Raw genomic sequence first — 18,069 nt, 5'->3', positions numbered from 1 at the left:
TTCGGTACATGGGAATTTAACAGCAAAAGTTATTTTTATATGCACTATGTCATCCCGTACAGCCTTTAATCTGCAAAAAGTCTGTTTGATGGAAACATCGAGGGAAAATGCCCATATTTTTCTATAAAGATATCAGAACATTCGATTTCAAATCTGTGGCAAATTGTATGGAAACCAAGCTACTTTCAGGAAATGTGTTCGTTCTAAGGTCCCACCCACCGAGGTATGCGGCCCAGTGGATTGGCTGCCTCTCCTTCTTATCACTGGCACTCAAGTTCGCCCCTTTGTTGAGGAGCAAATTCACCATCTGGAAACAGACAGCAGATAGTGAGTTAAAACCAGCACACTCAAGACACCTTTCTGAGTAGAGGATGAACAGTTAATCACATAGGCTACGTCTGAATTGGCACCTATTCCCTATATAGGGGACCCTATGCGGGCCCTGGTCAAAAGTAGTACACTATATAGGGGATTGGGTGCCATTTCAGTGTTACTCATAACCCTCCACCCTATGACCCCTAACCTCCACATGGCCGCTGTGTGCTGCATGGTGCAGGGCCGTCCTGCCGGAGCGGTCTGCTACGTTCAGGCTGCTCAGCTTGGGGATTAGGGCCTCAGCGCAGCGTGTGGCCCGGTTTGCCGCCGCCACGTGCAACGGCGTCTGCCAAAACTTATCTCGCAGATTGACCTCCGCATCCTGCTTCAGAAGCAGCCCCACGGCCTTCTGGGAAAGACGGAAGGAGAATAAATAAAAAGGATGAGGAGTGTGACTATCACTGACATTCATATAGCTACTTATTCAAGAAAGGAGGTGATGGGTTATAAGTATGCAAATTCTATTTCAAAAGCTGAGCAATGCTATTAAGACAGATGAGGAATTCAAGTGAAATGACTGTAGAAGGTTTTATATATAGTACTTGACATCACGGTCTTACTTCGTTCCGTGAGGCAGCTGCCCGATGCAGGGGTGTCAGCCAGCCTTGGTCCTTAGCATTAATACTAGCACCTGAGAGCGAGAGAGAGAGAGCAAACTCAGTCAACCATTCTGTAGCTTTCAGCTCTACTGCACATTCAGCTAATCACAATGGCCCTCAGATCTCAGATGGTCAGTGACATTTGCACACGTCTCTGGTTTCATTAGCAGTATATTCATTTAGGATAGGGCTTATCAACCTCTGACTATAGGGAAGGGTTTCAATGCTGGTTGATATTCTAACAGATAATGAGATGAACCTTTATTCCATAATATGATAGGGATAATTGAGTGAATAATGCAAATCACTCTGAAAAGTGTCTGTCTCATGCTGGAGAACGTTACCTGAATTAATGAGGAGGTCCATAATGTGAACGTCGCCCAAACACGCAGCAGCATGTAAGGGGGTACGGCGTTCTTGGTCCTGAGGAGAGAGAGCAGACAGAGAAACAGTCAGCAAGGACCCAGATTAATGCCCACAGTTGGTTTTGATCACATCATTGTATTAAAAACAAACAGCAAGTTGAACGATACACCTCAAAGGCCGAGAATATAAAACGTAATACCGCTGCTAATAGGTTTGAACTTGAAACCAACTACATAAAATAGCTTTTAATTACAGGATATTGAAAATACAGAAAGAAATAGTCATCCTGCAAAAAACTAAAGTAAAAAGGTATGTCATACATGTTGGCCTGTAGTCCGTCTCCTCAGAATATTCAGTATGAACTATTTTTCACAGAAAAGTATTAGTTGGGATTAGGTATGCTGTATCTAAAAATGTGGCAAGACCAGATTGTATTTTTTTCATTCTGTAAACCGAAAGGGCTTGAAATCCACCTCAGTGAGTAAAATTGCTCAGGCATCTTTAGCCTGTTAACGGACCCTGTCCTCCGTACTGGAATGTGTGTGTGCAGTGTAAACCCACCAGTGAATGACTCATGACAGTGAAAAGAAGGAAGGGAGGCGTGTGGGGAATGAGGGCTCAGGCCCGGTCTCACCCTCACAGCCCTAGTAAGGAAATTGCTGTCTTATTCTCCATACGCATCATTCAATCACTGACTGACTGGAGGAGGAAGCCGTTTGAGGATTTTGGGCCTCCGGGATGAGAGGCTGTTTTAAGGACAACAAATCCCTGTGGGTTTTGGGCGTACAAGTCAAAAATGTTATCTTGCATAGCAAGAATTCATGTTTGGATGCATGTAGGAATCAAAACAATGTTAACCATGTGAAAGTGAAGCAAAGGGAGCTCAACTGCATATTACTTTTGCTGTGGTAGAACAGAATGTCTTCTTTGACTTGAAGCAGTGATTGAATAGCCCGAGGGCTAGTGGCTTCAACTGAGTATTGACAGTGATATAATATTTGACCTCTGCCAAATATTGACTCCATTGTAAATGCAAAATATATTAATATACAATAGAAACTGATTTAGGTTGTTGTGACATTTAACAAATTGCAGCTACTGAATTTACATATTGGCACCAAGCCATATTTGAACCGATGCTGTTTGAAAGCATGCACTCAGCAATTTGAGACCCCTTCCTCTCCACTGTAGAAGTTCCTTTCCACTTTCTATACACCACTATTCACATTAGGTGCCCTCACCTTGCCCCGTTTCAGCACCTGTGAAACTAAATGTTAAGACTGGCTGTGTGTGTATTAAGTGGACCTAGAGAATGGTGTCAGGGCTCTAACCTGACAGCCAGCTGGTCAGATTACCAGAGGGATGGACTGAACGAGCGAGGAATCTAGACTGATCGGCCACACACTTGGATGGAAGAAGATGCTTTCAATCTCTCAATGCTAAGCTTTTCCTCCCATCAATCCCTTAACCGTAAACTAATATTTTCCTTGTCTTCAAATACATGGGGCATATGCACTTGTGTGCAATGCAACCACACACACACAAAATACAGCTTACACTCAAGATGGTTTTTGAAGAGAACAACATGCACAGATACTGTTGAAAGCTGTGACCAAGAATGTGAAGTGTGAAATACTATGGGTATAACATTACTGCTCCACATAGCATTATTTATTTACTCTGTTGCGTTAACTATATCTGATTCACAGTTGACAGGAAGATCAAATCAAATCAAAGTTTAAGGTCACATGCACAGGAGGTCAAACCCTGTAGAGGATTGGAGAGGTAATTCCTTGCTGTTTAACTGGCTGGCTCATTAAGAAAGTGTCTAGTATGGGTACCATAGGAAATGTGGAGTAAATTGATTCACACAAGGGCATGTTAATGTGTAGCGAGCCATCTTACCAGTGCATTGACTTCTTCATTCTTGTGCAACAAAAACTTCACTTCCTCTGCATTTCGGCTAAATATAGCCTGGACCAGCAAAGTCTGGAAGAGAATATAGACACATTACATATTTTCAGACTGTGCATGCATAACTGACATCCTGATCCTGTAAATAAAAATATATATAATGGACCTGCGTTATCTGGTCCAATTTCTTGCAAACTTCTTTGCATTGTGCAAGTTAATATTATAAGAGGTCATTGTCATAGACAGGTGTGGGATCTGGGCATTACGCTATAAAATGTGTGATGCTTCCCTGATAACACGGGGTGGACGAATGACATTAGCTAGCTATCCACTTGACTGGGAATTGCTAAACAGACAGACACTACTTGTCATATTTGCCAACGTTAGCTGCGTGCACCCAACACAACGTACTTCGCTTGGAATTGGAAAACGCCTCACGCACGCAGTAATTAAATCGTAACAGCTGGTTGCATTTCTGTACAACATGCAACTATAAAAAGTTAGCGGAATACATAATTATGTCCAGTTAACTCGAGACTTTACCAACACAGTAGTGACAGCCCAGTCCATAGCTAACTAATGCTTACTGCAACGACGACGTATCGATCTAGATAGCTAACGTTAGTTTCCTAGCTGTCAGTTAGTTGGCTAAGAATGTGACCGTCATTACTCCTATATTGTTGGTTATTGACGTCTAAACAAGTTGTTCATACTGAAAATCATAAAATCCCAAATGCTTAGCCAAATAGATAGCTGGCTACTATTCAGAATATGTCGTCGTCCATACCGATACCAGTTAGCTAACTACGTTAGCTATGGGATGATAGCCTGGATAGGAAAGCTGGTGTGTACATGATATTGCCACATTTAGTAGTTAGGCATTAGCAAGCGAACAAATCAGCGGAGATACTTTTAGCAAACAATACAGTCCCACGTTATACTTCATTTTATTGGAGCATGTAAAATGTGATTACACTATCGTTAAAATGGCCATAAACGAGCTTAGGCCAAGCACCGTAGTTAGCGAGACCTAGCAAGCTAACGTTAGCTAGCTATCTATCAAACCCGCCCTCATAAGGAAACAGTGATTAAGAAAACAACGGTTTCCAAAAGGAATACCGACCGTAGTAAGCTTTAATTTGCGTTACCTACCTGGTCTATTATGTTAAGTATTCCCATATCCTAGTCAGTCAGGCCGGAGATCCTTCATTAGGATCGGGTGGAGATGTAGCTAATTGCGATATTTTTGTTTTATTGTGGTAATTGTTCGGGGAAGGGTTTGTTCTGCGTCCGTGTGTGCTAGCCGTTGTTTATTGCACTGATAGACACAAGTGGTGCGTACTTGAACGGCGGCCGTCGGTAAAAGCTAGTATGTGCAGTAACTACAAGCAGCGACATACAGTGGTCACTTTGAATAGTGCACCACAATCTACCCATAAAATGTGTAAATGTAATAGTTTTAGTAACGTCGTAACTATATCAGAGACAAAACATCTGTCTGCAATGAATATTATACCATCTAACGTTAGCTGTCTTATTCAAGAAAACTAGCTGGACTATTTTTTTGTGTTAGGTAGATATTTCAGCTTCTTTTTTGGGGGGTTGAGAAAATTAATCTTCTGTAGCAAGATTTACAAAGTGATGAACATATGGCCGAGGGACAGCTATTGGGGAACTGTGGGGGGATCTTGGAGGGTTCGGGTTCACGTTTTTTGGCCTGGTGGGAGACCTGCCAAGGGGCATTGACCCTGGATGTTTCTGTGTGTCGCTCTGAATGGGAGTCTGTTGGATGACTGGTATGATATAGCTGTTTAGCGGCTTCAATGCAAGTACACTGTATGTTTCGGATATTCAATTTAAAAAAAAAATATATATATATATATAGTGATGAACATAGAAATTGAATGATCGTTCTATTTCTACGGGGGTGAATGCGTTCATTGACAACAACAAAAACGAATGAGTCAGATGGTTAGCTTCTTACACAATTTAAGTGGGAGTGTCCGGACCTAGGACATGTTTCAGTAGAATTTTCTCCAACTCGACAGAAGTGAAGAAGGCAGTTTATAGCCGGTGACTATCAGTGGATCTGACCGGGCAAAGTAATAAGAAGGTAAGAAGCTGGCAGATGAAACTGTTTAATACTGTAATGACCTGACTAGATCATAAAGGAACAATTGTCCAGACAGAGGATTGAGTTTACGAATTGACGGTTTATTAACCCAACTTTACACAGGCTAATGTTTGGCCGTAGCCCACGCCAAATAAATGAAAGATACCCACAAACCAACCGTGACCTTCTCTTGTGAAGGCCAGACATAAGAGAAAGAACAATGGCTAAACCTGGTCTTGACTTCCAATGCTCCATCCCCCTGCCCAACCCCCCTCCACGCCACTCCGCCAACCACCAGGATGCCCGGCATCAGAACATTCCAGGCATTCCCCTGATTGGCAGATAGCAGGTTGATTGGCATGTCGGACCCCGCGAACATTGGTAAGTACAACACAACCCACTAATAGCCTAACACTTAACACACAGCTGTCTGTGCGGGTCGCTACAATACGTAACCAGCTAAAGAGTTATGGCATTTCATTCGATTTAGGCAAGGGGTCGAGCAATGTTAGCTTGCAAGCTGATTATCCTGTTACTAAAATTACATTAAAAATGTAATTCTGATGGAATCAGGCAGTTAGGTAGCACACATGCTTTACAGAACGTGTGTCTGTGATGTGAGCAACATTAGCTGAGCAACAATAGTGTAATCGGCCATTCGCCTTGATTTTGGCTCAATAGGCCTGGTATATTATCAAGGAGCTTTACATTTTTATGGGGTTATTTTGCCTAAAAACATGTATGCCAACCTATAAGCTCAGCCTAGCAAGAGTGGCCAAAAGGGTGTTTAGCATCCCCAGTGTGGCTCTGCAAGTGTGGAGAGCATATTCGCCGCTGGCCTGCTCTTCTGACACCAACGCATGAGCATGAAGCCACAGACTGTCCAAACTCCTGTTTCTAAAAATGTATTCAAAGGCACTGAAGTCATTTTTCGTTTAGTTTGTATTTAATTCTAAGTAAGTCACAGCCTATAATGGAATGGCCCATACCACAACCCCACCGCCACCATGGGGCACTCTGTTCTCAACGTTGACATCAGCAAACCGCTCCATACACGCTGTCTGCCGTCTGCCAGACAGTTGAAGCCAGGATTCATCTGTGAAAAGCACACTTCTCCAGCGTGACGCCGAACTGCAATCAGGTCAAGACCCTGGTGAGGATAACGAGTTGACCTTCCCTGATATGGTTTCTGACAGTTTGTGAATAAATTCTTCGGTTTTACAAAACCCACAGTTTCATCAGCTGGTGGCTGGTGGCTGGTCTCAGTCTATCCTGCAGGTGAAGAAGCCTGATGTGGAGGTCCTAGGCTGGTGTTGTTACACGTGGTCTGCGGTTGTGAGGCCAGTTGGACATACTACCAAATTCTCAAAAATGATGTTGGAGGCGGTTCATGGTAGGGAAATTAACATTAAATTATCTTGCAACAGCTCTGGTGGACATTTCTGCAGTCAGCATTCCAATTGCACACTCCATTGAAAATTGAGACATCTGTGGCATTGTGTTGTCACAAAACTGCACATTTTAGTGGCCTTTTATTGTCCCCAGCACAAGGTGCACCTGTGTAATGATCATGCTGTTTAATCAGTTTCTTGATATGACACGCCTGTCAGGTGGATGGATTGTCTTGGCAATGGAGAAATGCTCACTAACAGGGATGTAAACTAATTTGTCCACAAAATTGGAGAGAAATAAGCTTTTTGTGCATATGACAATTTTCTGGGATCTTTTATTTCAACTCATGAAACGTGGGACCAACACTTTACATGTTGCATTTATATTTTTGTTTAGTATATTTGGCATCAGTCAAATGGGCAGGTATGTAGGCATGTTCCTCATTCAGTTGTCAAAATGTGGGTTGAGACAAGCATGCATTGGCAGGCAAGCTGGAGAAGGGTGAGCAGGCCTGTGTATCAGTGCAATTTTGATTGCCAACTACAAGCTGAAAAAGTTTGAGTGTTTATTTACTATTCCCTCATTAGATTTGAGATCATCTCACTCTGGCTAACAGTTGTTGATGTGCATAGGCAACTGAGTGAGAGAGAGCATACCTTTTAATGGTTGTTTGATCAATTGGACTGTAAAGTTCCCAAATATATAAGAGGACTCCCGTGGTAGTTACCTATTTGCAGAAATCATTCAGGTGTATTTTGTGGCTTTTGGCGAATGCTTTCTAATGATCTAAAGTCACACTGTTGCCACTGCCTGTGAACATAGTCCAGATCAAGGTGAATGATGGCAGGCCTGGCAGGCTTATTTGCATATAGGCCTACTGTAGCTCTGATTGGCTATGGCGCACCGGTCTGTGTAGACTCTGGTCCTGGACAAGACAGATGTTTTTTAATAGGCTTTATTTACTGCAGTGTCTATTAGTTGTCCAAACACACCGCCGCTTTCCCACTCTATATTGCTATATAATTTTCACAAATGCCTTACTCTACGTCATTCCCAAACATTCTATACATGTATGAAAACTACCATATTTAAGTGCTTGCTTGTCATAAAATCTAAAAAAGGTGTCATTTTTCCAGGGGGTATACAGTGGGCGCAAAAAAGTATTTAGTCAGCCACCAATTGTGCAAGTTCTCCCACTTAAAAAGATGAGAGGCCTGTAATTTTCATCATAGGTACACTTCAACTATGACAGACAAAATGAGAAAACAAAATCCAGAAAATCACATTGTAGGATTTTTAATGAATTTATTTGCAAATTATGGTGGAAAATAAGTATTTGGTCACCTACAAACAAGCAAGATTTCTGGCTCTCACAGACCTGTAACTTCTTCTTTAAGAGGCTCCTCTGTCCTCCACTCGTTACCTGTATTAATGGCACCTGTTTGAACTTGTTATCAGTATAAAAGACACCTGTCCACAACCTCAAACAGTCACACTCCAAACTCCACTATGGCCAAGACCAAAGAGCTGGACAGCATTTAATACGATTTCATGTTGCTAAAACAGTGTCAGTTCCACTTTAAGTGCACTATTCATGCAAAGGATGAAAAAGTGAGTGAACATTATTTAAAATAAGGGTTACATGGAGAAAATCAGACCTCTGAAATGAAAATGGATGGCCCTCCCTTCAGTAAATATATTTTACCTAAACCCTCCCTGAATCCCTTGAAAAAGGTGACCCTCCCCTAAACCCAAAATAATAATTAAAACAAAGTGGATAGCACAGAACATGTCTACCGTTTACCCATACTTCTTGGACAGACCAGAGCCTAAGATATGCAGTTTTAGAAACTGTTTTTCATTCTGTAAGCATTACATAGCAACGTGTAACTTTTGATAGAGCAAAGTGCTGAGGGTTAGAAGGTTTACGGTTCGCAGACCACCGTGGACAAGAGTAGGGGTGGATAGATCTCCTTTTATAGTAAAATCATTGCATAAATCTATCATCGTATTTGCAGGTCCGGAAAAAAATGGCCATTTATTCACATTTCATGTAATTTTACTTATTAGCAGAAACTTTTTTTTAATACAACACAAATTACCAAAATTACAGGCTAAGAATAGACAGAGGTAGGCCTTGGGTGTTAATTAATTCATATTTCTCCATTGCCAAATCAGTATGTCTTGTTTGCGACTAAACTGGCCCTGTTTACAAATAATTAAAACTGTGAGATCATTAGGAATCTGAGCATGGTACTTTCAAAAGTTAGTCCTACCTTTCCACCCCCCAGTCAGAGTAGGCCTACCGATGCAGAAAAATGTCAGCTTTAACTGCTGGCTACCTCTTCTACCAGAGGTTCTCACAAGTGTTTCCCTAAAAGCTGTCTGGGTTTAAACATCTTCTATTGTACAGAAAATGAATTGCCATCGTAGCGCTACACAGTACAGCCATTGGTTAAGCAGCACTCAAAAAAGTAGTTGATCAGCAGAGCAGGCCGGGGCTCAGGGTTGGCAGATTCACTGCAGTGTGTAATGCAGCCTAGTTTAATTTATACCATTCCAGCAGCTATCTTAGAAATACAACTTGGCTCTGTGCTTCTCCAAGAATGCATTTCGTAGCCTATAGATTATTTGATTGAGACCACACTAAATAGCCTATAGGGCCAATTGATATTGCGTGCCCAGCAAAGATCAGAGATGAGGGGTGGCATCGGTCACACATCGATACATAGCCTAATAAGCAACTCATTCTAAAACACTGAGAATTTTTAAAAATGTAATCAATTACAAATTACATGATCCCCCTGGACTATGTAAAACAATATTTTTTAAATAAACCCTCCCCCTTGACTGAAATATTAAATGCATGACCCTCCCCTATTTTCATCCATTCTTAACTGACACAAACACAGATTCAACTTTAATGGAATATTTTTGCTCATTTTATAATAGCTGTGGGTGGCTCTTAAAATATAATCTTGGGGTGGCACTGTGGAGGATGGATCACACCACCACGTACTGCCATGGGACTGCACCAGCTGGAAATAAGTATTTGGCCCCTTTCTAATTTTCTCTACTTTTGCATTTTTTTTATACTGAATGTCATCAGATCTTCAACCAAAACCTTCTTCTAGAACATTCTTCCAAAAGTCTTGATGATCATCCAGATGCTTCTTGACAAACTTGAGTCAACTTTTTAGACAACATGGGTCCCATTATGCCTGGTTGAAAACCAAACACTGCATTACTAGAAAGTGTGTGCCCTCAGGCCTGGAGGGAAGCAAAAGTCATTCCGCTACCCAAGAATATTAAAGCCCCCTTTACTGGCTCAAATAGCCGAACAATAAGCCTGTTACCAACCCTTAGTAAACTTCTGTATTTTTTTTGTTAACCAGATACAATGCTATTTCACAGTAAACAAATTGACAACAGACTTTCAGCATGCTTATAGGGAAACACTCCACAAGCACAGCATTTACACAAATGACTGATGATTGGCTGGGAGAAATTGATGATAAAATGATTGTGGAGGCTGTCTTGTTACACTTCAGTGCAGCTTTTGACGTTTACCGATCATAGTCTACTGCTGGAAAAACGTACACTACCGTTCAAAAGTTTGGGGTCACTTAGAAATGTCCTTGTTTTCAATGAAAACATACATGAAATGAGTTGCAAAATGAATAGGAAATATATTCAATATGTTGACATGGTTATAAATAATTATTTTTTAAATTGAAATAATTGTGTCCTTCAAACTTTGCTTTCGTCAAAGAATCCTCCATTTGCAGCAATTACAGCCTTGCAGACCTTTGGCATTCTAGTTGTCAATTTGTTGAGGTTATCTGAAAAGATTTAACCCCATGCTTCCTGAAGCACCTCCCACAAGTTGGATTGGCTTCATGTGCACTTCTTACGTACCATATGGTCAAGCTGCTCCCACAACAGATCAATAGGGTTGAGATCTGGTGACTGTGCTGGCCACTCCTTTATAGACAGAATACCAGCTGACTGCTTCTTCCCTAAATAGTTATTGCATAGTTTGGAGCTGTGCATTGGGTCATTGTCCTGTTGTAGGAGGAAATTGGCTCCAATTAAGCGCCGTCCACAGGGTATGGCATGGCATTGCAAAATGGAGTGATAGCATTCCTTCTTCAAGATATCTTTTACCCTGTACAAATCTCCCACTTTACCACCACCAAAGCACCCCCAGACCATCACATTGCCTCCACCATGCTTGACAGATGGCGTCAAGCACTCCTCCAGCTTTTAATTTTTTCTGCGTCTCACGAATGTTCTTCTTTGTGATCCGAACACCTCAAACTTAGATTCGTCTGTCCAAAACAAATTTTTCCAATCTTCCTCTGTCCAGTGTCTGTGGTCTTTTGCCCATCTTAATCTTTTCTTTTTATTGGCCAGTCTGAGATATGGCTTTTCTTTGCAACTCTGCCTAGAAGGCCAGCATCCCGGGGTCACCTCTTCACTGTTGACGTTGAGACTGGTGTTTTGCGGGTACTATTTAATGAAGCTGCCAGTTGAGGACTTGTGAGGCATCTGTTTCTCAAACTAGACACTCTAATGTACTTGTCTTCTTGCTCAGTTGTGCACCGGGGCTTCCCACTCCTCTTTCTATTCTGGTTAGAGCCAGTTTGCGCTGTTCTGTGAAGGTAGTAGTACACAGCGTTGTACGAGATCTTCAGTTTCCTGGCAATTTCTCTTATGGAATAGCCTTCATTTCTCAGAACAAGGATAGACTGACGAGTTTCAGAAGAAAGGTTTTTGTTTCTGGCCATTTTGAGCCTGTAATCAAACCCACAAATGCTGATGCTCCAGATACTCAACTGGTCATAAGAAGGCCAGTTTTATTCCTTCTTTAATAGCACAACAGTTTTCAGCTGTGCTAACATAATTGCAAAAGGGTTTTCTAATGATCACTTAGCCTTTTTAAAATGATAAACTTGGATTAGCTAACACAATGTGCCATTGGAACACAGGAGTCATGGTTGCTGATAATGGACCTCTGTACGCCTATGTAGATATTCCATAACAAATCTGCCGTTTCCAGCTACAATAGTTATTTACAACATTAACAATGGCTACACTGTATTTCTAATCAATTTCATGTTATTTTAATGGACCAAAAAATTGCTTTTCTTTCAAAAACAAGGACATTTCTAAGTGACCCCAAACTTTTGAATGGTAGTGTATGTGTTATGGCTTTACACCCCCTGCTGTAATGTGGATAAAGAGTTACTTGTCTAACAGAACACAGAGGGTGTTTTTTAATGGAAGCCTCTCAAACATAATCCAGGTAGAATCAGGAATTCCCCAGGGTAGCTGTTTTGCCTCCTTACTTTTTTCAATATTTACCAAAGACATGCCACTGACTTTGAGTAAAGCCAGTGTGTTTATGTATGCGGATGAGTTAGTTTCGGAATGGGTTGCAAGGAATAAGTTAGTCCTAAATATTAACAAAACTAAAAGCATTGTATTTGGGACAAATCATTCACTAAACCCTAAACCTCAACTACATATCGTAATGAATGTGGATATTGAGGTGACTAAACTGCTTGGAGTAACCCTGGAATGTAAACTGTCAGTCAAAACATATTGGTACAACAGTAGCTAAGATGGGGAGAAGTCTGTCCATAATATAGTGCTACTCTGCCTTCTAAACAACACTATCAACAAGGCAGGTCTTACAGGCCCTAGTTTTGTTGCACCTAGACTACTGTTCAGTAGTGTGGTCAGGTGCCACAAAGAGGGACTTGGGAAAATTGCAGTTGGCTCAGAACAGGGCAGCCGGCTGGCCCTTAAAAGTACACAGAGAGCTAACAATGACATGCATGTCTATCTCTAATAGCTCAAAGTGGAAGCGAGACTGACTTCATCACTACTTCTTTTTGTAAGAGGTGTTGACAAGCTGAATGTACCGAGCTGGCTGTTTAAAATACTAGCACACAGCTCAGACACCCATGCATACCCAGCAAGACATGCCACCAGAGGTCTCTTCACAGTCCAGAACAGACTATGGGAGGCGCACAGTACTACATAGAGTCATGACTACATGGAACTCTATTCCATATCAGGTAACTGATGCAAGAAGTAGAATCAAATTTTTTCTTTAAAGGTAAAAATACACCTTATAGAACGGGGACTGTGAAGAGACGCACACAAAGGTGCAGACACATGAATACGCACATATTGTGATATTGTTGTATGGTGGTATTAAACATTTAGTATTGTAGATATGTAGTGGTTTAATAATGTTATGATGTACTGATTTAGCTTTTATGTAATGTAAGTGCTTTAATAGGTTGGACCCCAGGCAGAGTAGCTGCTGCCTTTGCAGCAGCTAATGGGGATCCCTAATAAATACAAACACCAATGGTCAAGCATGGAGATTGTTTGGGGATGCTTTGCTGCCTCAGGACCTGGATGACTTGCCTTAATAGAAGGAACCACTGTATCAGAGAATTCTACAGGAGAATGTCAGCCCATCCGTCTGTGAGCTGTAGCGCAGCTGGGTCATGCAACAAGACAATGATCCAAAACACACAATCAAGTGTACATGAAAAGGGCTAAAAAGCAATACGTAAGTTTTGGAATGGCCTAGCCAAAGTCCAGACCTAATCCCAATTGAGATGTGGCAGGACTTTGTTCGAAAACCCACAAATGTTGCTGAGTTAAAGTGGTTCTGCATGCAAGAGTGGGCCAAAATTACTCCACAGCGATGTGAGAGACTGATCAACTACAGGAATAGTTTGGTTGCAGTCATTGCACCTAAAGGTGGCACAACCAGTTAATAGTGTATTTAATTTTATTTAACCTTTATTTAACTAGGCAAGTCAGTCAAGAACAAATGATTATTTACAATGACGGCCTACCAAAAGGCCTCCTGCGGGGACGGGGGCTGGGATTTAAAATAAAAAGTAAATACAATATAAATATAGGACAAAACACACATTGACAAGAGAGAACACAGCAAACACTACATAAAGAGAGTGAGGGGATTACTTTTTCACACAGGATAATTGGATGTTGCATAACTTTGTTAATGAAATAAATAAAATAAGTATACAGTGCATTTGGAAAGTGTAAACCCCTTGACTTATTCCACATTGTTACGTTAGCCTTATTCTAAAAAAACGTACATTTCATTTTTTCCCCCATCAATCTACACACAATGCCCCATAATGACAAAGCAAAAACAGGTTTTTAGACTTTTTTTATTTAACCTTTATTTATCTAGGCAAGCCAGTTAAGAACAAATTCTTCTTTACAATGACGGCCTACCGGGGAACAGTGGGTTAACTGCCTTGTTCAGGGGCAGAATGACTGATTTTTACCTTGTCAGCTCAGGGATTCGATCCAGCAACCTTTCGGTTACTGGCCCAACACTCTACCCACTAGGCTACCTGCCGCCTCTCAATTTACAAAATGTATAATTGATCATGTATTGTAAATAAGTATTCAGACCGTTTGCTATGAGATTGGAAATTGAGTTCAGGTGCATCCTGTTTCTATTGATCATCCTTGAGATACTTCTACAACTTGATTACTTCTACAACTTGATTGACCTGTGGTAAATTCATTTGATTGGACATGATTTGGAAAGGCACACACCTGTCTATATAAGGTCCCACAGTTGACAGTGCATGTCAGAGCAAAAATCTGGGGAAGGATACCAAAAAAATTCTGCAGCATTGAAGGTCCCCAAGAACACAGTGGCCTCCATTATTCTTAAATGGAAGAAATTTGAAACCACCAAGACTTTCCTAGAGCTGGCCGCCCAGCCAAACTGAGCAATCGGGAGAGGAGGGCCTTGGTCAGGGAGGTGACCAGGAACCCGATGGTCACTCTGATAGAGCGCCAGAGTTCCTCCATGGGGATGGGAGAACCTTCCAGAAGGACAACCATCTCTGCAGCACTTCATCAATCAGGCCGTTATTGTAGAGTGGCCAGACGGAAGCTCCTCAGTAAAAGGCACATGACAGCCCGCTTGGAGTTTGCCAAAAAGCACATAAAGGACTCAGACCATGATAAACAAGATTCTCTGGTCTGATGAAACCAAGAATGAACTCTTTTGCCTGAATGAAAAGCACATAAAGGACTCAGACCATGATAAACAAGATTCTCTGGTCTGATGAAACCAAGAATGAACTCTTTTGCCTGAATGAAAAGCACATAAAGGACTCAGACCATGATAAACAAGATTCTCTGGTCTGATGAAACCAAGAATGAACTCTTTTGCCTGAATGACAAGCGTCTCAATATTAGCCTTTTTTCTCTCTCTTGTTGCCATTCCATAAACATATAGCTGAAAGCTACACATAAGCACCTTCTGGTTTAATCTACTTCTGTTTCTGAGACCACATGGCAAAGCAACGGAAAAGCAACGTACAAGTTGCTAAAATCCGACTCATGCGACACACTGCACGCACCGCAGCCTAGTCCGACAGATGAGTCGCAGCCTAGTCCGACAGATGAGTCGCAGCTGTGCAGATTGTATCCCATTTACAGTGCCTTGCAAAAGTATTCAACCCCTTGGCGTTTTTCCTATTTTGTTGCATTACAATTTGTAATTTAAATGGATTTTTATTTGGATTTCATGTAATGGCCATACACAATTGTCCAAATTGGTGAAGTGAAATTTAAAAAAATTACTTGTTCCAAAAATGTACGGAAAAGTGGTGCGTGCATATCTATTCACCCCCTTTGCTATGAAGCCCCTAAATAAGATCTGTTGCAACCAATTACCTTCAGAAGTCAAATATTTAGTTAAATAAAGTCCACCTGTGTGCAATCTAAGTGTCACATGATCTGAGTGTATATACACCAGTTCTGAAAGGCCCCAGAGTCTGCAACACCACTAAGCAAGGGGCACCATGAAGACCAAGGAGCTCTCCAAACAGGTCAGGGACAAAGTTGTGGAGAAGTACAAATCAGGGTTGGGTTATAAAAAAAAATCAGAAACTTTGAACCCCACGGAGCACCATTAAATCCATTATTTAAAAAATGGAAAGACTATGGCACCACAACAAACCTGCCAAGAGAGGGCCGCACACAAACTCATGGACCAGGCAAGGAGGGCATTAATCAGAGGCGCAACAAAGAGAACCCTGAAGGAGCTGCAATGCTCCACAGCGGAGATTGGAGTATTTGTCCATAGGACCACTTTAAGCCGTACACTCCACAGAGCTGGGCTTTACGGAAGAGTGGCCAGAAAAAAAGCCATTGCTTAAAGAAAAAATAAGCAAACACGTTTGGTGTTCTCCAAAAGGCATGTGGGAGACTCCCCAAACATATGGAAGAAGGTACTCTGGTTAGATGAGACTAAAATGTAGCTTTTTGGCCATCAAGGAAAATGCTATGTCTGGCGCAAACCCAACACTTCCCATCACCCCGAGAACAGCATCCCCACAGAGAAGCATGGTGGTGGCAGCATCATGCTGTGAGGATGTTTTTCATCTGCAGAGACTGGGAAACTGGTCAGAATTGAAGAAATGATGGATGGTGCTAAATAGGGTGAAATTCTTGAGGGAAACCTGTTTCAGTCTTCCAGAGTTTTGAGACTGGGACGGAGGTTCACCTTCCAGCAGGACAATGACCCTAAGCATACTGCTAAAGCAACACTCGAGTGGTTTAAGGGGAAACATTTAAATGTCTTGGAATGGCCTAGTCAAAGCCCAGACCTCAATCCAATTGAGAATCTGTGGTATGACTTAAATATTGCTGTACACCAGTAGAACCCATCCGACTTGAAGGAGCTGGAGCAGTTTTGCCTTGAAGAATGGGCAAAAATCCCAGTGGCTAGATGTGCCAAGCTTATAGAGACATACCCCAAGAGACTTGCAGCTGTAATTTCTGCAAAAGGTGGCTCTACAAAGTATTGACTTTGGGGGGGTGAATAATTATGCACGCTCAAGTTGTTTTTGTCTTTTTTCTTGTTTGTTTCACAATAAAAAATATTTTACAACTTCAAAGTGGTAGGCATGTTGTTTAAATCAAATGATACAAACCCCCCAAAAATGTCAAATTCTGAGAATGCGTCATGCGCTGTTTCCTACTATTCATTGATTTCGGTAGCGCATCCCCATATCTAATTGATCAGCTGTTGTCAAAGCCTAAATGAGTATGATATCCTGACATTTAAAGTATACTAGATTTTTTGAAATGTCCCATGCAATTAAACCAACAAATTCTGCATACTCCCAACGGCCTACTATTTATGGCCACAGAAAATCTTAAATATAATAATACAATAATCATGATAAACATTATTGATGGCAGAATTTAACTAGGATTATCAAATAATGAAAGATTAAATATCTTATGGCTATTTCTCATGGAAGTTGATTAATAACATCCAGGGACATGGCAAAAATGCTGAAAAAAAAGTGTTCAAAATACATAAAATTCCCTTTAAGATCCATACTTGTTTTTAAGGTAAAGGTAAAGGACACCTGACCTTATATTTAAAGCCTTTTGGAATCCACATGACATTATTTTACACTAAATAAGAAGTGATATTTCCTGGGGACAGAAAAGTCACCGCATTGGAATGACACAGCTAGCACAGCCAGTAATAAAATCTGATTTTAAATCTATCCAACTAACCACACTGCTAACCCTAATCTTAAATTAAGACAAATGTTTTCATGAATTTTTAGGATATAGACCATTTTGACTTTGCAGCTGGCCCATTAGCGGTAATCACTCTGCCGTCAGGGCAAAATTCATGACAAATGTCAACCTGCTTGTTGGACACGGTTGGAGTTTAGTGAATGAATCTCCATCTTGACTGCTCGAATGCCACCGCCATGTGGAAAGAGCAGTATTTCAGACTGGGACCATCCTTCGTATGTACTGGATTCTTTGGGAATTGTCCCACATTGCCACATTGCCAATTTGATGCAGAGCCTGATATGTCATTTAGCAGACACTCTTATCCAGAGTGACTTGCAGTTAATGCATTCATCTTATGTGGTTGTCCCACCTAGCTACTTATCAGTCATAGTACATTTTTCCTCAAAGTAGCTAGCTTTTTTGGGGACAGGAGGCTGTGGGATAATTTAAGATACTCTTTGAAGAGGTAGGTGTTTCAGAGGTTTTGGTAGATGGGCAGGAACTCTGCTGTCCTAGCTTCAGGGGGAAGTTAGTTCCACCATTGGAGTGCCAGGACAGAGAAGACCTTGGACTGTGCTGAGCGGGAGCTGCCCTCCAGTAGGTGTGGGAGAGCCAAGAGACCAGAGGTGGCAGAACAGAGTACTCAGGTTGGGGTGTAAGGTTTGAGCAGAGCCTGAAGGTAGG

General features: G+C 41.5%; 1 protein-coding gene and 1 long non-coding RNA gene across 7 annotated transcripts in view; one reads left to right on the top strand and one right to left on the bottom strand.

Moving 5' to 3' along the window:
* The window catches only part of LOC139535947 (serine/threonine-protein phosphatase 6 regulatory ankyrin repeat subunit C-like), a 73,828-nt gene extending 69,228 nt beyond the window's left edge, over positions 1–4,600 (bottom strand). For all 6 annotated transcript variants that reach the window (XM_071335934.1, XM_071335935.1, XM_071335936.1 and 3 more), the window contains exons 1-6: positions 4,407–4,600; positions 3,246–3,329; positions 1,319–1,397; positions 936–1,006; positions 524–724; positions 220–307 (exon numbers count right to left, since the gene is read on the bottom strand). In XM_071335934.1, coding sequence (XP_071192035.1) covers positions 220–307; positions 524–724; positions 936–1,006; positions 1,319–1,397; positions 3,246–3,329; positions 4,407–4,433 — 550 coding nt within the window. In that variant the 5' untranslated portion in view covers positions 4,434–4,600. The remainder of the gene's footprint in view (positions 1–219; positions 308–523; positions 725–935; positions 1,007–1,318; positions 1,398–3,245; positions 3,330–4,406) is intronic.
* A 430-nt stretch (positions 4,601–5,030) lies between these two features.
* The window catches only part of LOC139535946 (uncharacterized), a 15,377-nt gene continuing 2,338 nt past the window's right edge, over positions 5,031–18,069 (top strand). Inside the window, exons 1-2 of the long non-coding RNA XR_011667229.1 lie at positions 5,031–5,367; positions 5,491–5,748. This is a non-coding gene — a long non-coding RNA (uncharacterized lncRNA). The remainder of the gene's footprint in view (positions 5,368–5,490; positions 5,749–18,069) is intronic.

The sequence above is a fragment of the Salvelinus alpinus genome, chromosome 12 (assembly GCF_045679555.1).
Source record: "Salvelinus alpinus chromosome 12, SLU_Salpinus.1, whole genome shotgun sequence".
Taxonomy (NCBI): domain Eukaryota; kingdom Metazoa; phylum Chordata; class Actinopteri; order Salmoniformes; family Salmonidae; genus Salvelinus; species Salvelinus alpinus.
Note: the sequence above shows the minus strand (reverse complement) of the source record. Positions and strands in the feature narration are given on the sequence as shown.